Here is a 27,395-nt window from a genome sequence, read left to right as displayed (position 1 = left end):
CTTGGAGGCCAATTCTGGCGTCCTCTGGAGCTTGATGTTCTTTTGTATCATGCTAGAAGCATTTAGTTTGTTCAAAGGGCCAAGAATACTTTGGTTCTGCATGTGGGCTTTTTTTTTTTTCTTAAGATTAATCCCAAAGGAATTGAAAATTATGCAGTATAGGAGAAAATATCATATACCATCTGGGCAGTCTTTGAGAAGTTTGCCCTGTGAGAAGGAGGAGTGTAACATCCAGTGATCGTTCTGGCTGACCCAACATTTCTACCCCCCCAGTAGAAAGCAGTCAGAAGTAAAATATCTTTTTATTTTTAGCTCAAACATATCCCTAGGAGACAGAATTTGTCCAAAAAGCCCTGATGTCTGACTTCATAATGCCCAAAAGTCAATCTCTGCCCAGACAAGTCTATAACCAGATAATCCATCCTCAAGCAACAGTGAGTTCTGGCATCAGTGCTATGCTGACCCCCAAGTAGCCAACTGTCAGCCCCAGACAGCCCTAGAAGGGTGGTCTAGGCCCAATCTCCAGCTGGCTATGCTGTCTTAAGTGGGCCACAGGCACGTGCTGAAGATCCCCCTTCCCTTCTGCCATGTGATCACAATCCCATCAGATGTTACAAAGTATCATGTGGCCTTGGACACCTTCTTCACAAGGCATCAAACATGCTATATCTTCTAAACTAAAGACTGGTAGTAATGCCATTTAGTTCTCATATTTTCAGTATCAACCTGAGGTCAGGCTCTCTGATTATATACATTGGCCCTCACCTTAGGGCCCTTGTTCTAGCTGGTAGTGACTGACACGCTCAACAAAAGGGACCTTTTTAACCAAAACCAAGGATGCCTGAAAGTGACTCCCTTCTTCAATGTTTCTTTTCTTTTCTCAGTGCTGCCACTGTCCAGATGAATTTTCTTGGAAATTGGGCCCCATCTGTCATTTCTAGAGCATTTTATTTTGTACTTCATGATCCACTTGTCTTCAATTCCCCATAAAAATCCAAACCAAATGCACAAAAAGACAATGGAGCAATACCTTGGGAGGTATGGTTTGTACTAAGAAAGAGACCAGCCAGTCATTTTGCTGCCAACAATACAGTTCAGATACAATAGTGTCTTTGTTTCCAACTAGAACAGCCAGTTCTACAGCAAGTCCTGGCTACCCCAAAACTTCTTTGCATCCTTTGTTCTATTGCAGTCAATGAATACCTTACATGACTAAGCCTACCCAGCCTGGCCTCTTTGCACCTCTCCAGCAGGCAATTAGAGAAGACATTCCCTATTTGATACCCCTTAATATAAATCCTGTCAATCCAGTCCTTGTAGAATTTTGAATTTTCCTTTTAATTATTTTCTTTGTTTGACCTCATAATATTCTAATGATCCTTTAAAGCATAGTGGTAATCCCTCATTCCATAAGGATGAAGCTTTTCACGCAGCCCCCTTCCCTACCTAGTACCTGTAACGGTTAGTAAGAAATTATCCTAAATATATGGTCCTTACTAAAATCAGAAAAAAAAAAAATGCCTTTACCTGGGAAGCTGTTTGTTGTTCAATTCCAAGGAAAGAACCCTTGTACCACATGTACACATGAAACAGCAGTACTTTTAACTGTGGCTTCATTTACTATTGGCAGATCTTGAAATATCAACCCGTTTTATCCTAAAAGGAAGTTGAGTCCAAAACCATGGAAAACACCAAAACATTCCTGGCCCAAATCCACCGCACATCTCACATACCTAATAAGATATATTTGGTACAATTTTTCAGAGCTGGAATATTTTTAGCTTTTCATCCTCCTGTCTTCATCAGCAGTCCTTCTCTCCACTTCCAAACTTGGTCTCTTCCATGAACTTTGACTTGAACTAGCCCTTGACAGCTACTCTGCTTTCTTACCTTGTACTATCACGAGACTGTACAATTTTTGGCAATCCTCTAGAATAAACAAACTATACCAACATTTATCTGGAATAGCAACAGATTCTGTCCTTAACAAATGTAACAGTATTTGTTGATTACAAAAAAAGCAAAACAACAATAAAATACCTGGCAGAGACAGCGCATGCCTAAAACCATTCCAGCAGTGATGGTTGGCTCGTTGATGAGGTCAGCATGAAAGGCCACTTTATAAGACCTTATATGCTGCTTTATAAAATGAACTTTTATATTTTATTTTATTTTATTTTAGACAAAGTCTCACTTTTTCTCTCCTAGGCTGGAGTACAGTGGCGTGATCTCGGCTCACTGCAACCTCGGCCTTCTGGGTTCGGGCGATTAGCCTGCCTCAGCCTCCTGAGTAGCTGGGATTACAGGTGCCCGCCACCATGCCTGGCTAATTTTTGTATTTTTAGTAGAGACGGGGTTTCACCATATTGGCCAGGCTGGTCTCGAACTCCTAACTTCAGGTGATCCACCCACCTTGGTCTCCAAAGTGCTGTTATTACAGGTGTGAGCCACTGGTCTTGGCCTAAAAATGAACATTTAGTACTTTGGATAATAGCACTCAAAATAGAAGCATCTTTAAAAATCATCTTAAAAGTATATATCTGATAAGAACACTTTAACAATGCAATTTTAAGTTGATAATCTTATTTTTGTTTCCTAAACTAATATTAGTTAAGGACTTTTTTCAATAACTGCAGGAAGATAATTTAAATATATCTGTTTAATATTAGTAGCTTCCTAGCAAGAGTTGATCTTAGCACTTTTGTTTAAAGTTGGGTCTGTTTTAATTAAATTATAAAATCCCAATGGAAACCATTCTGACTTTCAATACATTTTTTTGGTGTGTAAATCAAATAATTTACTTACTGTGAAAGATGAAATAAGGTCACATTAAGATTGACTTTAAGTTGAAAAATAGTCCTTTTACTCCATGAATGTAGTATGGCACTGCTTTTTCTATATAGTCATTCATTTATAGATAGTAAATATCAAATACATGCTAGCTGAATAATTTGACCAAATTAGGTCATTCGCATCAGTAAAAATGTTCTTTCCTAAGTTTTTTGTTGTTGTTGTTGTTGTTGTTGTTGTTTTTTTTTTGAGATGAAGTCTCGCTCTGTTGCCAGGTTGGAGTACAATGGTGCAATCTCAGCTCACTGCAACCTCTACCTCACGGGTTCAAACAACTCTCCTGCCTCAGCCTCCTGAGTAGCTGGGATTATAGGTGTGCACAACCACACAGCTAATTTTTGTATTTTTAGTGGAGACAGGGTTTCACCATGTTGGCCAGGCTGGTCTCAAACTCCTGACCTCGTGATCCGCCCGCCTCTGCCTCTAAAAGTGCTGGGATTACAGGTGTGAGCCACTGTGCTCGGCCTTCTAAAATATTTTTTAAAATAATAGTGGAAAATAAGTAAAACTAAATTAACACTATGCATACATTTGACTCTCATTATAACATGATTTGCAAGAGAGTAAAATTTTGTATAATCTGTACACATCTCGAAGATTACCAAAAGGGATTTAGTTAGTAAAATATAAAGGCACTTTGACATGAGGTAGTCAAGACTACCAGACTACCTTATGCAATGGTCTCTGGTGCTTTCTTTGTCTCCTCCCAAATAATATTTATTTGTTTGTTATTTATGTATCTATTTTTGAGATGCAGTCTTGCTCTGTTGCCCAGGCTCTGTTGCCCAGGCTGGAGTGCCGTGGCATGATCTTGGCTCACTGCAACCTCCTGGGATCCAGCAATTCTTGTGCCTCAGTCTGTCAAGAATCTGGGACTACAGGTGCGCACTGCCATGCCCGGCTAATTTTTGTATTTTTAGTAAAGATGGGGTTTCACCATGTTGGCCAGGCTGGTCTCGAACTCCTGACATCAAGTGATCCTCCCACCTCAGCCTCCCAAAGTGATGGGATTACAGGTGTGAGCCACTGCACCCGGCGGCCAGTAATATTTAAACTAGTAGACAAGTCTGCCCCTAACTTTGTCAGGGCCAACAGCAAGAGCACAAATAGCAGTGAGCATAACAGACTAAATATTTAACAGCTACAAACCAGGCAAAGAAACCCACAGGTAAAACAAGTTCTATCTTCCTTCCTTGATAAATATATATGCATAATGACCTGGAAGGCTAGGTCTGAATTTGGAATATTCACCTCCAGATTTCTGATTAGGAACCGGGCAGTGTGTGAAGTGTTGCCTCTCCGGCCATGATCTTCCCCTCTTTTCTCCCACCTCTAGATTTGTTCTGCAGCACAGGTAGCCTGTCGTTTACCTACATGCACACTTCAGCTTGCATGTCCAAGCTCTGTTTACTTCTCCTGTGTCAGTGTCCTTGGCCATCTTCACCTAGGATTTGGCACAGGGGTGACTCAGTTTACCTCCAGATGGCAGGCCATAAAAGTAGCCTGAGGCTGTTTAGGCTAAGAATTCTGGAGATGATCTAGAGGGGGTGAAGACGCTATTTGAGCAAGCCCCATGGACTCCCTGCCCATGGTTGAGGTCATGGTCTGAGGACAGCTAGAGCTGAACCTTCCAAGGTTCAAGGTAGGGACTCCTCTCACCTTTGAAAAGCAATCTATATGTTTATAATTATGATTCAGAATGCTGACTCAAACCACACAGATCAGAATTCTGGGACCATTATTTATTAGTTAAGAGATCTTGAAGAAGTTATTCAATGCCTCTTTAATTAGTTTGCTTATCTATACAATGGGAATAACAGTATATAACTAAGAGGGTTGTAAGCATTAAATAATATATTTTCATATAATGTGTCTAGGAGGGTGCCTGGCCTACAGTAAATAATACACAAAACTTAACTATTGTTATTTTTTAACTCCAGAACTCAGTATAGTGCCTGTCATAAAGCTGTATGTGCTTTAAGAAAGTCTGAATGAATAGTAATTAAAGCAGTTAGAATAGCTTGGGTTTTTAATTAATTTTTAAAGTATTAGTTGAAAACTACTACAAATTCCAGTTTTCATAATCTAAATCAAAATCAATTTTAAAGTTGATACCAAGGGTAAAGAATTAGGATCACTTTTTATATTTTATTATCAACAATAGAAATAATTGTCACAGAAAGTTTGAAAACAAGACAGACTTTGAAAAATAAGATTAAAGAGTACTAAGTCTCAGCTTTTAATCTTTGCTAATGATTTGCCCAGAAGGTCAAGAGACTGCTTTCTGGTATGGGCTGGGAAAACAGAAACAAGTGTCCTTTATGGTGTAACCCACTTTTAAAAGAAAACTTTATTTCTCTAAGTTCAAATTCTAGTGAGGCTTAGAACTGATTAGGGAGAATTTGCTTAGCTGCCCAATTTTAGATTGCTCACTATTATCCTCAAGTTATCCATGGGGTCATTTACCCCAGATACTTTGTGAAGACCTACTGTGTACCAAGCACTGGACACACAAAAATATAAGCAGCTTCTCCCCTCAAGGAGGTCACACGTGGGTGTGTCCATAGCAACGCTGGGAGGAAGTTGTATGAGGAGCCTGAAGACAATGGGGGAGCTAGGGAAAAGTTCTGAGTAGAAAGGGTGGACAAAGGTTTGAAATGATGAAGACTGCTTAGGAAGCTCATATTATGAAGCATAATTCAGGCTTTCTCTACTACGTTCAAATCCCATCTCTCCTACTTACTAGATAGGTGACATTGGGCAAGTTACTTATCCCCTCTGCTCCTGTTTCTTTGCTTCAAAAATAGGGACCTCTCTCACAGTGTTATTATGAAGACTGGACAAGAAAATGGAGTTTGGTTTTGAATGCGTTAGGGTTTTTGCCTTTAGGCATGTAGTGGAGGCGTGGTTCACACAATTGCTGCACCTTCTGGAGATCAGATAACAGGTCAGGATTAGAGATAAATACTCTGGAGGTGTCAGTGTAGAAATGGTATTTAAGACCCAAGACTGGGCCGGGCGTGGTGTCTCACGCCCGTAATCCCAGCACTTTGGGAGGCCGAGGCAGGCAGATCCCAAAGTCAGGAGATCAAGACCATCCTGGCTAACACGGTGAAACCCCGTCTCTACTAAAAATACAAAAAATTAGCCGGGTGTCATGGCGGGTGCCTGCAGTCCCAGCTACTTGGGAGGCTGAGGCAGGAGAATGGCCTGAACCCGGGAGGCGGAGCTTGCAGTGAGCCTTCTCAGGAAAAAAAAAAAAGAAAAAAAAGACCCAAGACTAGATCAGAGAAGTTCTTAGAAGTGAGTTCTGAACCACTCCTACATTTGGAGGTTAAGAAATGAGGAAGAATCAACATCAGAGGTGGAGAAGGAGCTTAAACCAAGAGAGTGTGGGTCCAAGAAGCCAACAAAACTATTTTCAAGGAGGGCAAGGTCAACAGTGTCAAGTCACCAACAAATGATACATCAAGCAGGATGGAGATTAAGAATTGGACATCAGATATGGCAATGTGGAGGTTACCCTGATCTTATGAGAGTGGACTGCAGAGGTGATAAAGAAAGCCTGCTCACAATGGATTCAAAGAGAAGATGAGGAGAAGAATCGGAGACAAGAGTTATGGACAACTCTTTCAAGGACTTATAGCAAAAGGAGAGTGAAAAATAAGAGATAGAAAGATTTTGCCACATATATGGATATTGCTTTAAATTATACAGTAGATAGGAGAAAAGCTAATCATGCAAGGATGGGTGGATCCTTAAAACTGAAACTTTATAAGGTGTACCTGCTGTGATTTCATTGGAATAAAACAATTAACATTTCTCTGGGGAAGCAGATTTACTCATGTTGTTTTTCCCTCCTCATACACATGCATATCAAAAAGCTATTATGTATCCATACTTTCTAAATAAAAATATTTTTAATAGAACTATTGAAAAGTAAATGGTTGAAACTGTGTCTTTGCCATTCCTTGTGTCCTTCTCTTCTGCAATTGATCCCTTTAAACATTGTGAACATTCTTGTTGCCCTAAGTTTCAGTTTTTTAAAAAATTCATCTTTAAGATTAGCTACAGTGTGTTCCTCCTCCCAAAAAATTTTTATTTACTGAAATATTTTAAAATAAAATGACATGAAAATTTTCTTTCAAAATATTTAGTTGGGAGAAGGGGATGAATTGGGTACTGGTAGGAGCAGAGATGACAGAAGTTGGCTTTGAGTTGATGGTTAGTGAAGCTGGGTGATGAGTATATAGCGGTCCCTTGTACCATTCTCTCTAATTCTGTATGCATTTGAAAATTTCCATTATACCATGTTAAAAACTTTAAAAAATCATAGGGTTAATACCATGTTTAACCAAAAAGAATCCATTAAGTAGTGAGATTTCAGATAATTTGGTAACAAGAGAATAAGTTATTTTGGGGCACAGGAATTTTTCTGGAATTTTCCAAACCATATCAGCTACTTTGCTGTCAGCTTAGAGGGCAAACATGTATGATTTTTAATTTATCAGAAAGTGTCTCCATTGCTTCAAGATGAATTAATTTGGGTGCTTATTATGCAAATAATTTAGAAGGATGAATTTTTTGTTAATTATACCTTGGTTCTTTTAAATATCCAATCACTTTAGGTAAGCATAAAGAATTCTGGGAACACTTATGCTATGCAACGTTTTGAGGGGAAGTAATGCTACGGTCACAGAATAATGTTAATCTACTTGGTTCTTGTTGAAAAGAATAAATAATTGATAGTTGAATTAACAGAAGGTGAAATTTCATTATAATAATAGTTACCACTTTTTAAAAAGAAACTGTGATATCTGAAATTTGTTACACTTATATTGCTATATAAAAATGTAGGTAATGAAAGTTCTTTATCTTTTAAAATAAGTAAATGTGGAAACAATGTTGCTACATTAACTCTTCAAATATTAATCACTAGATATACTTTATGTTTTCTGGTTATTTATTAACCATTTTATAGTGCTATTATTTCTCTAGCTATGGGTAATTTCCACCAGAGATAGTTAAAAAACAAACTGCAATAATTTTTTCTACATCAGAAATCTTTGGATTTGATTAATAACATCTCCCACTGCTCACTATATATTTGTTATTAAAAATAAACTATGTGTTCGAGACCTGTAAACTCTGCTTTAAAAATTAAACTCAAAGTTATGCTGGTCTTATGCAGCTTCTGGTCTCTTTTGTATGGCTTTATTGCCCTCAACATTTTCCTCGTGTAAACTACTGAGCAAGGGAACAAGATTTCCTTTGTAACTGATACCTAAATTTCTATTCTGCTTTAAGCATCTAATTTGCATTGTAAAGACATATAATTTGAGACTTGTAGCTATATCACAAAAGTACAGCAGTTTATGCTGATCTCTAATTTTCTGAGTTATACTGGCTATAATTTACATTTTTTGCATGTTTTTAACTGCCATGCAAATCAGTATACATCAGAAACCTTTGTATATTGACAGAGACTGGGAAAAGGATGCCTTGTTCTGATTTCAGATAAGCATTCCCTTTTCAGGTCTGCAGGTGCAAGGAGGCCCATTCATAATATTTCCTTCAAATCAGTTTTAGACGCTGGGTAGAAATACAATGCTTTTTCACAAGAGCCTGACTAATGTTTATAAGCACAGTTAATGTTTTTTTTAAAATGTACTATAAATAGTAAATTTTAGAGGCAAGTGAGACTTTTTCCTTTGTCTATACATTGGGAACAAAATATACTGTTATAACACAAATTTTGGTCATTTTACTAGTGTGTGTGTGTGTTTGCTAAATCTGGAAAAGGACTTTATTACTTATTGAAACAGGATGAAATTATGCTTAGTGGAAAATTTGTTGCAACAAATGCATGCTTCTTCCATTTAAGAGATAACTGATAATGAATGTTACTTTTTCCTTTGCCTTTTCACTATTTTGAAATCAACAAACAAGCCAAAAAATAACCACAAGATCAAGAGATTTACTCTAATTTCTCCATTTCAGATAACTGAGCAAATCTCCCTGAAACAAATATTAGAAAACTATATATGCAACAATTTACTAAAGACAGCTGGATGTTTCCAAATGTTTTTATATATATATATAGAGAGAGAGAGAGAGCCTACTTATAAGGTTATGACTTGGCTGCTTTAATTAGCTTCAGGCAAAAACTTGGCACATCAAAGTATAGGAGTAAATTTTAACCTACAAAACAATTACAACTATTAATTCAACTCTCCTTGAGCCTGAGAGGTCAGAGAAAGGATCTAATATAATTTAAGGACTTGGTGACCAAACAGACAAAAAGTGAAATTAAAAAAAAAAAAAAAAGAAAGTATGACAATAGTCACTGCATTGGCAAAAATAAATGTTGGGTCTATATTGAAAACCATTAAGAACTCATTCTAAACTCATGATTCGTCCTATTACTTAGTTGTATAATTTTCCAACAATCCAATCCGGTATACCACCTTACATTTGATTTTGTCTCATAAATCAAAAGTCCTGAAACACCTTCTCGTGTACTATTTGACTTGAACTTCCCTTTGTGATTTAGAGAAGGCAGGTATTATTAACCTCGTTTTACAGACGAGGACAATGAATTTCATAAAGAGTTAACCTCTCCACATCAAGGTAGCTCTGACATAAATGGTTTGCCTGGACAGAAAGCTGTCAATCCTGGTCCAGAGTTCTTTCTGCTTCTCTGTACCAGAGATGGATCTCTGTGAGGGATCAATTAGATAGTATTTTTTTTAAGCTGAAAGGATGGTGACTTAAAGCATGAATATCCCTCCAGTGTGGGTGATTCATTCAGATTGAGCACTAATGATAGTAGAAACTCGTATGCTGTCCTTTTCTGGACTCAAAAATTGAAGACTACTCCCATTATAACCAACTTATCTACAGCCTCGAGTTAAAGGCAAGTTAGTCGTTAGTGGACCCAAATGTTAGAAAGATGGGGAGAATATTCTGTACAGACGATGCCCTTAAGAATGGACCAGGGCCCCTAAATGACTTCTGTAAACAGGACACCCTGTCTTCCAAAATTCCTTTCTGTTAGGGCTTCCTCAACACCTAGGAGTAACACACAGTGCCTCCTCTGATAATTAGTCCTTGCTGTCGCTCCAGGGCAGAAATGCTTGACACCTGGCCTAGAGGCCATCTGTGCTAGAGGACGCTGCCACGCACCCGCCCTCTTGAAGTTCTCTGATGACCGCAACTTACCTGGCCGGGATGCTCTGGCTGGGCAGCTCTTCGTGCCAGCCCAAGACCTTTGAGGAAAAGAAGAAAACAAAACAAAACAACTTACCACCTTGGCCCAGTCCAAGAACAAGTGAAAGTACCCAGGCTGCCCAGAGGAACGAGGCGGGACCTCGCCGGTCGTTTTGCAGGCAGACAAATGCAGCGGTAAAAAAAGCCAGGGCCGAGCCGCACATAATGCAAAACAGCCCGCCCCGCGCCCGCCGCCTGGCTGCTTTCCGGACGCGCGCTCGCGCCTCCCAGGCGCACCTCGGGGCCCGCGGGCCGAGTGTCGCTAGGACGTTTTCCGCAGGCCTAGCAGGCTGACCCCGCGGCTCGGAGCAAGCGGTGCAGGTAAGCGGGCCCGGGCACCGCTCGGCATCTCAGGGCCCCTGCGGCCCTCCCGGCTTGGCACGGTGGGTCCCGCGGTCTCCGCGAGAAGCACCTCCTTCGACGGCCAAGGGCCCCGGCGGCGATTGGAGAGAGGGCTCTGCAAGGGCTCCGCAGCCTGGTCCGGGACAAAGAAAAGAGCTTTTGTTTCTCTCCAGCCGGTGGGGCTTCTGCTGCATAAATCAGCTTAGCGAAGAGCCAAACACAATCAAACCCAAACAAAGCCCGAAGCTGGGGGGGAAACCACCCTAATGTACATTCACTGGGTGATGCTGGATCTGTGGGAGGGGACGCCGGCGAGGTCGAGGGGAAAAAAGTCGATGGCGCATCAATCAGCGCAGTTTCTTCCACAGGTGGGCAGGGAGGCCAACTTCACTAGCTGCAGCTTTGCAGCCTTGCCTGCGGAGCAGCGGGCAAAGACAAGTCGGCAGCGTCCTGGCTGGCGAGGGAGGAAGCTCGGGATGCCAGCAACAGGGGGAGGCGACTCTGGGAGCTCCCTAGAAGCACCCGCCGACTCCCGCAGGCACAGAGCGAGGCATCGCCGCTCCCTGCCTGGCGGGGAGTGGGGCCCGCGGCTGCGAGCGCAGGAGGGGAGGTTCCGCTGGGTGCCGGAGCCCGGCTACGCGGGGCGGGGGCTGCTTGCCCTTGTCCTGTCGGCCCCAGTGCGCGGCTCAGGCGTCCCGCAGTCCAGAGCCCGAGTTGCTGGCGCGCTCTGGGGTGCACACGGCGAGGATGCGAGAGAGGCGAGGGCGGCGATGGGCGGGAGAGGGGTGGTCCTGCTTTGGCCCCCCGGGGGGCTTCAGACCTGCGGGTAGCCCGGTACACTCAGGGCAGAGAGTTGCTAGGAAACCTCCCCACGCTACCGGAGCGCCTCGGCTCGGCTGCCCGCAGGCGCGGCTGCAGCCCGGGCAGGAGCAGCAGTAACAGCTCCGAGCAGCGTGGGCGGGACATTGGTGAGGCATGAAGTCACCACGGCCCACACTCGCTCTTTGTTTTGCTCACTCCAGCTCTTTTTTTCCCCCCTTGGCTCTGATAGTTGCCATTCCCATCGTTCACAAGAACTCCTGAAGCGTAGCCGCGCAACAGGAATGGCACGCCTCGTTCCCTTCTCCCTCCTCCCCCGAATCCTTGCACCCCAACGCTCGCGGGGGTGGTGGGAGACTCGCTCAGCGCCAGCAGCAGCTGCGAGCAAACCCCAATCTCTCACCCCCGCGCTGCTCGCCGCTTTGTTCGGAGATACTCACTGCCCCGCAGCTGCTGCATACAAAGTGGAGTCAAGGGACCGCCCCTGCCCCCAACGCCCTCTACTCAGCACTTTGCTTGCAGTTAGGAGCTCGTCCTCTGCCCCACCACAAGGCTGCCCCGGTCTCCCTAGCCTTTGGAGAGTTGGACCAGTCTGCAGGGGCTGTTCCCGGAGCGACTGGCCGAGATTTCTCGCTGCTCCTTCCCTACTCAAAACCTTAACCCTGGGCTGGACAGCCCTGTTTTTCCCCAGCGTCTGGTGGTGGCTCTGGGCTTTTGCAAGTTACAGTGGGTCTTTTGATCTTAAGCGTCACCTTCCCAGTAAACGGAACAAAGAAGTTACAGACAGCAGCTAAGTGGGGAGAGGGGAGCTAAGGAGAGAAGGTGGGAGGCGTTTCTGCCTGCTTGCAGCTCAGAAATTTAGGTGCAAGTAGGATGCGGGTGTTATGCTGGGCAACTGTCCGGGAAGCAGCGCGCCTCCTCGGGTCCTGTCATTACCACTCTAAGTCGAGGGAGGGAACTCAGTCCCCCGCATTGGAAACGAGGCAGTGTTTCCAGTTCAACACTGTGATGGTTCTCTTTTCCCTCTAGGGGCAGGAGTGATTCCCAGTCCAGAAGTTTGACCTCTTATTTTAATACAACACCCGCCTCTTACAGGCAACAGACCAGTCCAGCCAGGTCAACGTGAAATATGCGGGAGTTTCCCCCCTTCTTATTTAATAGTTTCCGTCTCCTTATTTTTAGTTATAAAAAAAAAAAGGTAGGAGGCGTGCTCTCTCTCTCTTTTTCTTTCTGTTGACTGAGTGAATGGAAAGTACCTGGTTCATAAACCACAACATCGAAACTCCCCCTTTCAGGTGTGGACTGCACAGAGAGGTGCACAGAATTAGTTAAGCAAACCAGGAACCCAGCTAGAAAATTAAACGCGCCCTGGATCTACAAAGCAGGTCCCTTCGAGAGACCAAAGCCGTGATCCCAACCTTAGCAACATAATTCTACTACAGGTGATGTACTCTAAATAAGTAGAAATAAATCCAGCTCCGCTTTAATTTTTATTTTCTTAGTTCCAAGTTTGAACAGTTATAGTTTTGTTTTTTGGTTGTCCTAAAGGAAAGACCTACACATTAGTTAGGAAGGGTGTGAGGACTTGAAAATTTGAACACAAAAGTATCATAGTCAATATCTGATTAGTGACTCTTCCATTGGGCAGCCTGTGTGTTTTCCAGGGGTTATGACACAGACCTACTGAATGCAGCCACCCTTGAGATGTGCAGTGCTCCAGTTAAAAAAAAATTAAATCCCTCATTCCTGTAAGGATTGACGTAAAGTGTACGTCAGGACACTTTAAAGTGTCTATCACATCACCATTCCATGATATTCTAAAATACAACTCGTGATGCTGGGTTGTAAGTGGCAGTTACAGTAACAAATAACATATAAATGTATGCAAACAAGAAAGGATGTAACTTTATGAAATTGATGAGGTATGCACTAATTTTTGTAACTATATTTTTAGGTGTTGATATATTATATATACTAATCCAGAAAAACCATGTAGCAAGAGGAATAAAATGAAGTTCAGAAGTCTGTTTCGGGAAATTTTGAAGCCCTTTAGAAAGAAAGATTTCTACATTTTGTTACGTGAAATTCATGCAAATATATGTCAGGTGACAGTGCTATGGAGTTGTTGAAGAAGAAGCACAATACCATTTATTACCACTTCTCAGTTGTAAAGAAGCTGTAACTCTGGTTGTTGAAATAAAATAAAATGAAACATCCTAGATGTGAGACTGACCCCTGCCAGTTATTTACAAAAAAGTTATCTGCACATTTTGGGCTGTAAACATAAAAGTTAATTCTCCTGAAAGACTGCAAATCATCTTTAGGGTTTTCTTAAAGTAAATACAACTAGTGACCCAGGAACAAAAAGTTTACTTGTTTCCAATAAATGTCACTGATCACCACAACTCATCCTTTTTCCTATAAGGAAATGTACAGCACATTTTAAAGAAATGCAGTATTGTTATCTTCGTCGTATTACCTGAAGAATTCTAATAAAGGAAAATTGTTTCAGAAGATGGTGACTTAATTAATTTGTTTTTCTATCATGTTTGGCTATCTTGCTTTGAAATTTCTGACAGCTAATTTTTCATCATTTGTGGTAATGAGAGGAAACGAAATTCACAGATAGTCTAAAAATAACATTTTAGTTATTCATTCCAGGCTTCCTATCATTAGAGTCTTTGAGCTGAGTTACTAAAAGGTCATAAAATGAGATGACTTAAATTTCTTCCCTACTCCTTTAACCTTGATTTCTCACTAAGTCAGTTTATGGTAAGAATGAATAAGCTATAGATAGGTAGCAGGAGTGAGGGAGACATTCAGACTGTTTTTTAAGAAAGGATCTTGCTATCTCACTATGTTGCCCAAACTGGCCTTGACCTCCTGGTTCAAGCTTGAACTCAAGCTATCCTCCCACCTCAACCTTCTCTGTAGCTGGGATTATAGGTGTAAGACACCACATACAGCTGTGGCTATTAACACGTTAACTAGATTTGACCAAATTATTGATCTCACAGTGGCACGTACAGACACATTTGAAATTTAGTGTGTTTAAAATGTTTGAAGTTGGGATCAGAGCCATTCAGTATGTTTTGGGTGGATATTCACAAGTTATCTATGAGCTTGTCTGAGACATCTCAGAAGATGATTAATGGTCAGACCAGTGAGATATATTGTTGTGACTATGACCTCTGGCTTCTTCTAATGATAAAGTACATAAGTTACTTGAAGATATTTTTCACTGAATTGTTAATAAGACAGTGTTTCTCATACTGTAGACTGAAGACTGCATACAACACAATCCCCCATAGAGTAATTCTGAGTTCTAATTCCTTGTCTCTATTCCAGGATATTCTGAATTAGTAGATCTTGTATGGTGCTCGGCAATCTGCATTATACCAAGGCCCTCAAATGGTTTTTATATGCTCTGAAGTTTAAGAACCTCCTACTTTAATGGGTTAATGCAGAGACTTCTTAAAGGCCTCATGAGTGTTTAATAACAAAGATCAGTGTCAGGTGCAAATTCAAAGAAAAATGAACTGCTGGAGCCAATGTCTTTTGCCAAGATAGTTTATGGATGACTCAATCAGTGAGATATTAATGTTTTCTGAAACAAGACTTCCATGATTAAGCTTGGGAAATGCTGAATTAAAGTCAAATTAAATCCTTTACTAGAGGAATTTCCAGAAACTCAATAGACCAGCATGCCATTAGATTCTCCAAAGGAAGAACCCTTTATTCAGAGAACATCTCACAGATTAATCTTCCTTGAAGCATGCTGCAGAGCTAGCCCCATTTTACAAATGTGGAAACTGAGACAAACATTGGCAAAGAAACCAACCTCACTTTTTCTTTCTTTCTTTCTTTCTTTCTTTCTTTCTTTCTTTCTTTCTTTCTTTCTTTCTTTCTTTCTTTCTTTCTTTCTTTCTTTCTTTCTTTCTTTCTTTCTTTCTTTCTTTCTTTCTTTCTTTCTTTTCTTTTTTTTTCCAACCTCACTTTTCCAAGGGAATTCGTGAGCAGGCAGAAATCAGAGCTCTGATACTTCTCAATCATCTCATATTGTCATGACTTTTAGTTTCAAGTAAAGAGTCAGATTGTGGCTATTCTAAGTAAAAAAGGAAATTATTGGCCAGGTGTGGTGGCTCACACCTGTAATCCCAGCACTTTTGGAGACCAAGGCAGGAGAGTCACCTGAGGTCAGGAGTTCGAGACCAGCCTGGCCAACATGGCAAAACCCGTCTCTACTAAAAATGTAAAAATTAGCCTGGCATGGTGGTGTATGCCTGCAGTCCCAGCTATGCGGGAGGCTGAGGCATGAGAATTGCTTAAACCCCGGAGGTGGAGGTTGCGATGACCTGAAATTACACCACTGTACACCAGCCTGGGTGACAAAGTGACACTCTGTCTCAAAAAAAAAAAAAAAAAAAAAAAGGAAATTATTGAAAGAAAATTGGGAGCTCACAGAATCAGCAGGAAGCTGGGAGACTAAGACTAACCAAGGCCAGAAAACACGGAGGCATAAGCAGTAGCAGGAAGTGTCTAACTCTTAAGAACAACTTTGAATCCTCCCTTTGCTTTGGATCACTTGCTCAAGATTCAAAATCCTTGTTGGGAATATCTGATTTTCAGAATTTTCATCACATGTTAGTACACTGGCTTTCTGGGTGTGGGAAAAGGAGAGGAGGGCTCTTGTCTTTGGCTTTCTTGGTAGAAAATATGGGTACTTTTGAATGAAACATTTTATCCATGCATAGTCTAATCCTATGCACAGAGCCTGTGTATGGTGTTATCCTTTTATAGCATGCAGGAAACTAATGCTTGCTTAGCCTTTATCTCATCATTAGAAAGATGATGTTTGCCCTGGCTCACCACTTCATCGCACACAACTGGAAGTCTGTGTGCTAGAAGTGCTAGGGAATGAACAAAATTCCCGGGTGCTGTCTTAACTGTGCACCAACCAGATAGGAAGTGAGGTATAAATACCCCAGCTCCCTGTTTCTTGTATGAAGTCACTTTAGGCCTTGTGTTCTACACTATTTTTGAACTAGTTTTTAATTTTCAATCTATCATGGATTGATACTTAAATAACATAAAGTAAAATGAATTACTGGAAAAAATGGGTATCACTAAAATGTCAAATTTCTATAAAAGTTTCTTAGTACTTTTAATTTTTATACATTCTTTGTCCTGGGCCAGTCTCAAACAGTAGAAGATGTACTAACGCCACACATTACATTAGGAATAATATTTAGCACCATTTTCCGAAGTTCCCCTGTATGACCAAGCTATACTTGGTCACAGTGATATCTGCATTCAAATAGATCCTTCATTGGTTGTCTTTCCTTCCTTCATTTCCCTGTGACGCCCCAATATTTCCTGGTGTCATGGTCTTCTTCTGGATAAAACTAAATTAAGACAAGCAATAAATGTGACTGGAAACTAACCGCTGATGTGCCGCATGTATGAATTTAAATTCTTTTCTTGTCTAGCTATAAGACAACCACAGTGCAAAAAGCACATGGGCTTTGGAGTCTTAAGAAGTAAGTTTGAGGGCCGGGCGCGGTGGCTCAAGCCTGTAATCCCAGCACTTTGGGAGGCCGAGACGGGCGGATCACTAGGTCAGGAGATCGAGACCATCCTGGCTAACACGGCGAAACCCCGTCTCTACTAAAAACACAAAAAATTAGCCGGGCGAGGTGGCGGCGCCTGTGGTCCCAGCTACTCGGGAGGCTGAGGCAGGAGAATGGCGGGAACCCGGGAGGCGGAGCTTGCAGTGAGCCGAGATCTGGCCACTGCACTCCAGCCTGGGCGACAGAGCGAGACTCCGTCTCAAAAAAAAAAAAAAAAAAAAAAAAAAAAAGAAGTAAGTTTGAATCTGCTACCCAGTAGCTGTAGAATCATGGGTAACTTATTTAATTTTCTGCAGCCTCAACTCATTTATGTGATGACTATATTAAAACTATCAAAATTACAAATTAAAATGAAGTATCACTACACTCCTTTTTTTTTTTTTTTTTTTTTGAGACGGAGTCTTGCTCTGTCACCCAGGCTGGAGTGCAGTGTGGCCGGATCTCAGCTCACTGCAAGCTCCGCCTCCCGGGTTTACGCCGTTCTCCTGCCTCAGCCTCCCGAGTAGCTGGGACTACAGGCGCCCGCCACCTCGCCTGGCTAGTTTTTTTGTATTTTTTAGTAGAGACGGGGTTTCACCGTGTTAGCCGGGATCGTCTCTCGATCTCCTGGCCTCGTGATCCGCCCGTCTCGGCCTCCCAAAGTGCTGGGATTACAGGCTTGAGCCACCGCGCCCGGCCCACTACACTCCTATTAGAACAGCCAAAATCCAAAACACTGGTAATACCAAATGCTGATAAGGACATAGGGCACTCGGAACCATCATCACTGTTGGTGGGAATGCCACTTTGGAAGACAGTTTGGCAGTTTCTCACAAAACTAAATGATCCAGCAATTGTGCTCCTTGGTATTTACCCAAAGGAGTTGAAAGCTATGTCTGCCAATTTTATTTGTAATTTCCCAAACTTGGAAGTAACCAAGATGTCCTCAGTAGGTAAGTAGATAAATAAATTGTGGTACATCCAGACAATAGAATATTACTCAGGACTAAAAATAAATGAATTATCAAGCCATGGGATGACTTGAAGGAAACTTAAATGCATATTACTAAGTGAAGGACACCAACCAAAAAGTCTAAATGTTGTTTGATTGCAACCTGAGACATTTTGGAAAAGGCAATCTGATGGAGACAGTAAAAAGATAGTGTTTGCCTGGGACTGCGAGAAGGAGAGATGAATAGGTGGAGCATAGAAGATTTCTAGGGCAATGAAACTACTCTGTATGGTACTGCAGTGGTGGAATCATGTCATTATGCATTTGTCAAAACCCATGTAATGTACAATACTGAGTGAACCTTAATGTAAACTGTGGACTCTGGGTGATAATCGTATGTCAATGTTGATTGATCGATTATACCAGATGTGGGATGTTGATAGTGGCTGAGCCCATGTGGGGGCAGGGAGTATATTGGAACTCTGTACTTACCCCTTAATTTTGCTGTGAACTTAAAAGTGCTCTAAAAATTAAAGTCTGTAAAATGCAAACACATGCTACACAAAACTACCCCGTAAAATAATTGTAAAAAATCAAAAGAGGTCATGAGCGAAACATGTTAGAATTCATCATATATTATCCCAAGGATTTTTGCAATGGTAATTAGGACTATTTTAATTTCATAATATAAACAACATTGAAAATACATGAATACTTATTTCAAGACTTGCATATTGTCATAAAAATAACATCAAATATCTTTGGTTTTGCTGAATACATAACTTATCCTTTTCTGGTAACTATACTATTCTTTACCCACATGAATAGATGTAGTGAGCATGTCTTTTTATAGAAGTCTGTAATCCTAGTATTCTTTATGACAATCTAGTTTTATGTCTCCTTAATCAAACAAAATTGTTCCACAATCTTTTTAGTCTGAAGTCATCTCTGTACAGTTTGATATACAACTGTATGAAAGTTTCACTCACTTGCATGTGCCAGAGACACATATATTTAATACTGCCTTTTATCTAAAATTTAACATGTTTACCCTAATATGTAGCTAGGGGGGTAAATGAATATGCAATAAGTATTAAGTATTACTTTATTGCTCAGATTTCTAAATGGACAGCAGTATAAAGGACCAACAGCTGGTTCTCTCAAATAGAGGTATCAGCAGACATTATAAAGACAACATTTCACCATTGACATAGTTCATCTGTTGAGCCACCGTGGAATGTGGACTGATTTGCACATCATTACACAGCTAAAGGCCTTTCTGAACTTCAATAACTCAGAGGGAACCCATGACTAAAATTCTGCCTTTCAGCATTTTCTCATGATCACATAGCCTCTGGAGAGTGAAGTCACTACAAAATTTAAATTATTCTAATCAAATTCACATGGAGTTTTTATACTTGGAATACTGCCATTCTCAGCCCCCTTCTCCAATTTCAAAATTACTTCATGTTTCACCTTGAAGAATGTGACCTTTTAACATAGTGAGGAAATTCTTTGCATGTTACGCACAGGATATTCAATTTAAACATTCATCTAATAAATATGTAAATATTTATTGAACATTTACTATGTGTAAAGTGATGGGCCCTATGGAAAACACAAGCATCAATAGAACCCAATCCCTTTTTTGAAAGATACTATAATCTGATTTGGAAATAATATGTAATAATAATAAAAAAGATGACTAATTTGGTAAATTGTTAAAAGTAAGATAGTTCAGAAATAGAACCCAATATTAATAGCAATTTAATATAATATAAAATTTGCTTCAAAAATCAATGAAGAGGGGATAAATAATAAATGGAGTTGGGACAATTATTAGCTACTTGGACAAAAACTTAAATCTAGAAACTTACTTTATATCAAAATACATTCATCATAAACTAAAGAACTTAGTGTAAAACTAGGAGACAATATAGGTCAGTACTTTTTGGCATTGGCAATGAAAGTTCTTTCTACATGTAAAAATAATTTATCCAATTTAAAGAAAACAAATGGACACATTTGATGATACTTTTTTTAAACCTTAGGTATTTGTAAATGTTGCAGAAATGGATGAAAACACATACCATAGAATATGCTCATACAAATGTATAAGAAAACATTTAGCCTACAATAGATAAATGTGTAAAGAGGATAGAGAATACAGATGTTTAAAGACATGGAAAAAGTTCAGCTTTACTAGTTATCAAAGAAATACTAATTTAAGAAATGAGATACTATTGTTACCCATCAAATGCTCAAAGACTTTAAAAAAATGACAGTATGTAGTGCTAGCTAGGTTAAAACAGGAACTCATTTATGGTGAAATTGCAAATTGGCTGTAACATTTTTTGTAATCGGTTGGCACTATGTAATAAAATCTTGAAAATATTTGAAATATTAATCCCATATCTGGGAATTTAGTCCTTTAAAGGTTCAGAAATATAAGAAATGTATTTATAAAGATCTGCTCTTCAGTACGATGTACAATTCCAACAAAAAAATGAAAACAGTATCTTTGGCCGTTTGAACCCTTTTCAAGCTAAAGTAGCAGGGAAGTTTACCAAGATTTTAAGTGTATCCCAGGTATCACTGTTCCCTCTTACAGATGTATGCTAGACAACACCTGTCTTTCATTAGTTTACAAATTATATTAATCCTGTCTTAGTGAAGCATCTAAATCTTTTCTATTCTCTTTACCCTCTTTATTCCTTAGTAAAACTTCTTAGTTCAGGCTTTTTTTTTTTTTTTTTTCTTGGAACTCTTAGCCCTCCTTTCTCCACAGTGGTAGGAGAGTTTTCCTTTGGAGACACAAATATAAACTGTTTGTCCTCTTCTTAAACCCTTCTATGGTTCATTTAATGCCACTCTCCAACCTTTCTCCTAGGCCATGGAGAGACTTTTAACATCAGCTATGAAACCTTGGACACCCTGGCCCCAAATCACATTTCCAGTACCCTTTTCTGTGAAATCCTCTGCCCTTTCTCAACTCTGTTTACCCTAGGCTCTTCAGAAGAGAATCCTGGTTTTCTACAAGCACTTTCACTTGCCTTTTCATAGGCATCATTCTCAGCCAGACATGTTTTTTTCCCCACTTTTTTTTTTTTTCTCATTTGTCCTACTTGATTGTCAAGCATCATTTCTATTGTCACTTCTGCAAGGTCTTTTCAAAGTCTTCTGGGCATGATTTACAATGTCTTTCCTTTTAAGTCATTAAATATTTTCTCATTAAAAAAGTAATATTTTTTTATTATAGAAAACTTATTACATTTTCATGATGAATCTTATTTGCTTTATTTTTATGTACCTGATAAATCATACTAGATTTATCTTTTTTGTTGTACTTTTTATGATTATCTTTCTATGTTACATATTATTCCATAGTGACTGTGGTGCCTAGTATACTTAAATATGCTGTGTGATTGCGCCAGATTCTTGGCAGTGAAATATATTTGGTGTACTTAAATTGGGCAATTTGAGGAGAATTTTCTAATGGGTTAGGGTGTTAGTGACAGCACAGTATCCCTGAGTTAGAAACAGTGTGCATGGGTGCAGGGCACAGAACAGAATGCATCACTATCCCTAGGCTTCAAAAGACAAGAGAAGCATATATTACTGAACCTAAGGGAGATTGAGTTATGTGAAGAGGGCATGTGAAAGGCTGTTTTACTGTTTTACCTTTGTTCAAGAATGGTGGCCAGCCTGAGGCTATCTGCGGAAAGGGGACAGGGAAAATAACTACTCCTACTTCATTCTTCTTCTCATCTTCAATTTCTATCAAGACATACCATTAGTAAAGTTCATTCCAAAGCCAGAAGTTAGTGGAGCCACAGTCAGAGTCTTAAGAAGGGTAGCCTCTCATGACGGAGGACAATTGGAGAGAGAAGCTGGTGGGGTAAACAGAAGACAACTGGCAAACATCAATGTTGGAGTGTGTTCTGTGTATAGTTTTTGGCCATTTTATTAATAAACATATTTGCATGCCTCTTTATCCAAATTTTTTAATATTTAGGATTCTTTTCGTAGGAAAAGTTCCTAAGGTAAAATTACTGGGTCAAAGTTGAGATACATTCTCAAGGCTCCTAACACTTACTGCCAAATAGCTTTGCTTTTCCAAAAGATTGTACAAATTCATCCTCCAACCAGAAAACCATGAAACTGCTTTTTCATTATATTTTAAACCCTGGGGAATGTAACCCTCAGGAAAAACTTTCTGACAACGAGTAAGAAGGAAAGGGTGGGTGTGGTTGGTTTGGTTGGGAGGATAGTTGCTAGTCTGCAGGTAGAAGAAAACAGGGCGAGCCAAAAGACCCAAAGAAATAAGAACTAAAGGACTTGATGAGATGCTTTGTCCAGTTAAGATCGCAATGCTGGGGATGGATTGTGTACTTTGAAATGGCTTTCTAAGTCAGGCTTCCAGCAGGAAACAGAAAGCAGACAAATTGAGTAGTTGAGGCCTGTAGGGAAGGTTTTAAGAAAAGGAACAACCGGTGATGTAGTCCTCTGAGACTTATAATAGTGGGGAACCTTAGCATCCCTGGCTTGGAGGAACAGTAAAAGACAATATTTCAAGGGACACATACATACACTCACACATGGGGAATGGGGGGCTGTGTAAGGGGCTTCCTATCCCTTCCAAATAGGAAGAAGGGATTAAATCAATGGACCAGCAGGGGGAAAGCAGGGCAAATAAATGCCCTGACTTTCATTTCTCTCTACCCTCCAAACTCCTGCCAGTGCTCCCAGATGGGCCAAACTCAATGGAAGCTAGAGGTAAAGTAGTCCTTTAATGCAATCTATACCAGCCAGCTATACCAGCCAGCTTCCTGGGGGCACAGAGTGGATAGAGAAGGAAACTGGATGGACAAATGGAAAATATCCAACAGATTTAAGTTTAAAGGATATCAGATGGCCAAGAGATAAGAAATTGGCTTTATTAAGGTAGCCATAATCTATCTTGTCAAAGTTAGCAAAAGAAATACAAAAATTGCTACTTAGTCTAAATTTTACATATTTGATTAATCACTAAGTGTTTGTATTTTTGCTAACTAAGGTCTCTTTGCTCCCATATATACTCCTACTTTTTCACTTGGACTCTTTGGATCTTCTTGATTGACTGGAAAACGCAAGTCCCAGAATCAAATACAAAGAATGAAAGTGAAGGAAGAGAAACAAAGGTCACTGCGTAGTTCTAAAACCCTGTTGTGGAGACTAGCAAACTGGCAGCCCATGGACCAAATGTGACCAGTAGATCTTTATTTGGCCCTCATAGCATCATTCCACAGAGTGGTTTAAAAAATAATACATTTTGGCTGGGCGTGGTAACTGACGCCTGTAATTCCAGCACTTTGGGAGGCCAAGGTGGGTAGATCACGAGGTCAGGAGATTGAGACCATCCTGGCTAACACGGTGAAACCCCGTCTCTACTAAAAATACAAAAAAAATTAGCCGGGCCCGACTAAAAAAAAATTACCGGGCGCCTGTAGTCCCAGCTACTCAGGAGGCTGAGGCAGGAGAATGGCGTGAACCTGGGAGGCGGAGCTTGCAGTGAGCCGAGATTGCCACTGCACTCTAGCCTGGGCAACAGAGTGAGACTCTGTTTCCAAAAAAAAAAAAAAAAAAAAAATTAATAAATTTTGTGTAAAACTTAAAAATCAGGATGTTTCATAAAATCCTACTTTCAGCATCTCTTAATCAGAATATTGGGCACAACTGGGTCTGCATTTCTTCAAGGCAATGAGCTAGGGCTGTTTATCTTCCACCTACTTAAGAACGGGTCCGAGCTCTCCAGTCTGCTACAACCCTTACCACTCTGCTGTCTCCTTAAGAGTCAGTTACCGTTTTTCTTTTTTTGAACATGTTCCTGCTTTTCATGTAGCCACGCTGAGTTCACTGATGTATGTTATGTGCCCAAGTCCTACAGGCATTTAAGTTTGTGATCCCTGCACAGTGGCTCATGGACAAAGGGAGCAGTGCCCAGCCTCTGATTCTTTATTTCCTTAGATCAACTCAGCATTTAGCATCAATTCAGCAGGAATTACATTATTGTCAATGAAATGTGGCATAACGAAAATTCCTAACAACCTCTCTGTAATTCCTTCGGCCAAATGATGATTGCCTGTTATCTGATCTGTGTCCTAGCTCTTACTAGTTTCCATTGTACCTCTTAACTCTGTATTTTATTCAGCCTACAGGAAGAAGTTTCAAGTTATAATAGCTTCTCTCTTGTTGCATTAGATTGACTTTCATAGAACTGAAAGTTTCCTATCTTTTGAGAACTCTCTTTTCCTTGATGTTCAAATTGATTTTGAATCCTCCAAATATACTCTGTCGTAGCTCTATAAGACTGACAGTTTCTGATTTTCAGGTGTTATTTATTGAATTACTGGTTAGACTGAGAGAAAAACTTGCATTTCTTCTAGTTACTAAATTTTACTGAATCCTGTTATGACACCTGTTTTTAACTTACCCACTTGGGCAGAGCCTAGCAATAGCTTCCTGATGCTCATTATTGCCTCAACTTTTTTCTTTCTTTTTGAGAAGAAGTTTTGCTCTTTTTGCCCAGGCTGGAATGCAATGGCGCAATCTCAGCTCACTGCAACCTCTGCCTCCCGGATTCAAGCGATTCTCCTGCCTCAGCCTCCTGAGTAGCTGGGATTACAGGCACGCACCACCACACCCGGCTAATTTTGTATCTTTAGTAGAGACAGGTTTTCACCATGTTGGCCAGGCTGGTCTAGAATTCCTGACCTCAGGTGATCCACCCGCCTCGGCCTCCCAAAGTGCTGGGATCACAGGTATGAGCCAGCGTGCCCGGCCTATTGCCTCAACTTTTATCAAAAAAAGTCCTACAGTCCTAGATCTTGCCCAGTTGGTTTTTGGTCTCAAAACTAAGTAAGAATATGACTTTTCATCATGGACACTGAGGCCAGTATTAGAGAGGTGCTCAAGAAATGAGGTACACACAATGGGGCAAAATCAAGTTCTGTTGTTTACAGAAAGTGTTAAGTAAGACATTAAGCCTAGTACCTTTAAGAAACTATTAAAAATGCTCTTTAGAATATTAGAAAGGTTATAAGATAACAATATTTTGAAGAGCTTAAGGTGTCAGTTAAAATTATTTTAGATACTCTGTTTGACAGCAAACAATGTGTCTCTAGAAAAGGGAGATAAATAACAACTAGAAGCATAATTGCCATATAGCCGTCCTTTAGAAGGATACCTGAGCTCAAAACCCATTCCAAACACCTTACTCTGTCTTGGTAAAATGGTTTTAGTGATAAGTCAAGGAGTAATGGAGAAAAACTAATATATACTGGAAAAGATAATTTAGAAGTGGCCTGAGGAAATTCAGATGGAGACATCCAGAAGGCAGTTGGAAATATAGTTCTGAAACTTAAAAAGGGAAGTATGAGCTGTCATTATAGATTTGAGAGTGAAAATACGCTCATTCTTTAAATACATCTTATGTGCCACGGACTAGGCAAAGCATTTTCTATTCATTGTATCTTTTAGTTCCCAAAGGTAATTATGATCCCAGTACTATTATTATCACTGTTTTTTAGAGGAGGAAACTGAGTTAATAGGGTAAAATAATATGCACAAGATCACATTGTAAATGGTGGGCTTAGGATTTAAACCCAGGCAATGCTAGTCAAGAACCTATGCTCACAATTATGACTGCCTTCCAGCACAGATGGGCACTTACTCTGTACACTTAGCACTCAAAACTATTATAGATATTCAGCTTTTCTCTGTTGTAGATAATGAGCATAAATATGACATTAAGGATTCTTTCTGCCTTTGGCTTTAATGGGAAAGAGTTATAAAGTTATAATTTGATAATTATTGAGAAATTTATTAAATTGGTGTTTTCCTTCGATGACTGGATTTTGAAAACAAAAACATAGTTTTGATTTTTTCTTTTTACCACGAATGTAATAACATGTTCAGAAAATCTCATTATCATGATAAAATAACACATTTTACTGAGGTAATTATTATAATAACAGGCTATTTCACATTTTTCCCTCTCCACCCAAGTCATTTTTGTTTTTAGTGAGCCGACTTTTATCTGCTTCGCATCTGAGGCAGATGGCAGGACAGTTGCCTAACTGCTGTTTTTTTTTGTTTTTTTTTTGTTTTTTTTTGGTTGGGGAGCGAGGTTAAGTCCTGTGCAGAGAGAGAGAGATAAACCTCAGCAAAATAACTTACTATGAGTAAACTATTGTCATCATCTTGAACTATGTAAATATATAAATTATTTGATTTAGCTTGACACTCCAGTGCTAAAATTCTAAGAATATTGAATAATGTTTTTATATCCATCTTAGGTAATTAATGGAAAATCTAGTAAACAGAGCTTATTTCATAGGTGAAGAGGTGCACAGCAGACTGAATTTATTATGACAGAATTGTTTAGCATTTGCTAAAAAATGGTACTACTTAGTGGCTTGACAAGAATCAATTAATTCTTAAGGTTTGCTTCCATCCCAAATAAGTGCACTAGAATGAAGGAGGAGTCCGGCTCAGGTCTTTTTCTTGCCAGAATATGGCAGACTAAGAGCAGAGGACTATGTAAGGCAGAGGGTTTCAGCAGGGGAATGGAGCCAACAGAATTACCCACTGGGATTTTTGAATTTTGTTTTCTAGATTTCCCCAATCTCCCCTTTGTGACCTAATCTGGAACAGGTTAGGAGTCACAGTCTCCAGGTGAGAAGTGGCCAGTGCCTCAGTTCTCATGCTTAGCTACTCATTAAAATAACTTAAGAAGCTTTTAAAAAATACTAGCATCCAGTATTTTTAAAATCAGAATCTCCAGAGTTGGGGATTGAGCAGTGATAGTTGAAAAAAAAAAAACAAAACAAGAAAACTAACAAAAAAACCCTTGCCAACTTATTCTAATTTGTAGCCATGGTTGAACACCACAAGCTCACTTGTTTTAGTCCATTTAAGCTGCTATAACAAAAACCCTTAGCCTGGATAATTTATAAACAACAGGTTTTATTTCCTGTAGTTCTGAAGCCTGAAAAATTCAAGATGAACATGTCAGCTGATTCAAAGTCTGGTGACGGCCAGACATCTCATAGATGGTGCCCTTTCACTTTATCCTCGCATGGTGGAAGGGGAAAAAAAGGCTCCTTCAAGCCTCTTTTAAAAGAGTGCTAATCCCACTCATGGGAGCCCTCATGACCTACTCTCCTCCCAGAGGCCCCACCTCCTAATACCATCACATTGTGGATTAGATTTCAACATATGAATTCTGGAGGGACACAAACATCTAGGCTGTAGCAACAGTATAGGTTGAAAATCCTGATATTCTAACCTCCCCTTCCCCCAGCACACACTATTTCTTTAATTCCTGGTTGAGAACCTTCAACCTACATGATGATGAAGACACTCGTGAAAACTGAGTACCTCACTGCTGGGGACCAGAGCTAGGTCAGAGTCTCTCAACCTTGGCACCATTTAGGCTTGATAGTTCTTTGTTGCAGGGGAGGGGTCATGCGTGGATTGTGGGATGTTTAGCCACACCTCTAGCTTCTACCCAT

General features: G+C 40.1%; 3 protein-coding genes across 4 annotated transcripts in view; 2 read left to right on the top strand and 1 right to left on the bottom strand.

Moving 5' to 3' along the window:
- The window catches only part of LOC105475918 (integrin subunit beta 8), a 105,766-nt gene that overhangs the window by 74,087 nt on the left and 4,284 nt on the right, over positions 1 to 27,395 (bottom strand). The window contains exon 1 of one of the 2 annotated variants that reach the window (XM_071094924.1): positions 10,157 to 10,295. The exons of the other annotated variant lie outside the window; for it this stretch is intronic. Coding sequence (XP_070951025.1) covers positions 10,157 to 10,283 — 127 coding nt within the window. The 5' untranslated portion in view covers positions 10,284 to 10,295. Of the gene's footprint in view, positions 1 to 10,156; positions 10,296 to 27,395 lie in introns of those variants that run through there. 2 annotated transcript variants of the gene reach the window in all.
- Positions 10,333 to 27,395, top strand: part of LOC105475663 (MET transcriptional regulator MACC1) — a 201,942-nt gene continuing 184,879 nt past the window's right edge. Inside the window, 1 exon segment of the mRNA XM_024790911.2 lies at positions 10,333 to 10,440. The gene's annotated coding sequence lies outside the window, so the exon portion shown is untranslated.
- Positions 10,728 to 13,790, top strand: LOC105475659 (uncharacterized). Its single transcript, XM_011731118.3, has 2 exons — positions 10,728 to 12,722; positions 13,235 to 13,790. Exon 1 carries the CDS (start codon positions 10,728 to 10,730, stop codon positions 11,289 to 11,291), a length of 564 nt encoding a protein of 187 aa, XP_011729420.2. The 3' UTR covers positions 11,292 to 12,722; positions 13,235 to 13,790.

Source organism: Macaca nemestrina, chromosome 4 (genome assembly GCF_043159975.1).
Source record: "Macaca nemestrina isolate mMacNem1 chromosome 4, mMacNem.hap1, whole genome shotgun sequence".
In the NCBI taxonomy this organism is placed as follows: domain Eukaryota; kingdom Metazoa; phylum Chordata; class Mammalia; order Primates; family Cercopithecidae; genus Macaca; species Macaca nemestrina.
Note: the sequence above shows the minus strand (reverse complement) of the source record. Positions and strands in the feature narration are given on the sequence as shown.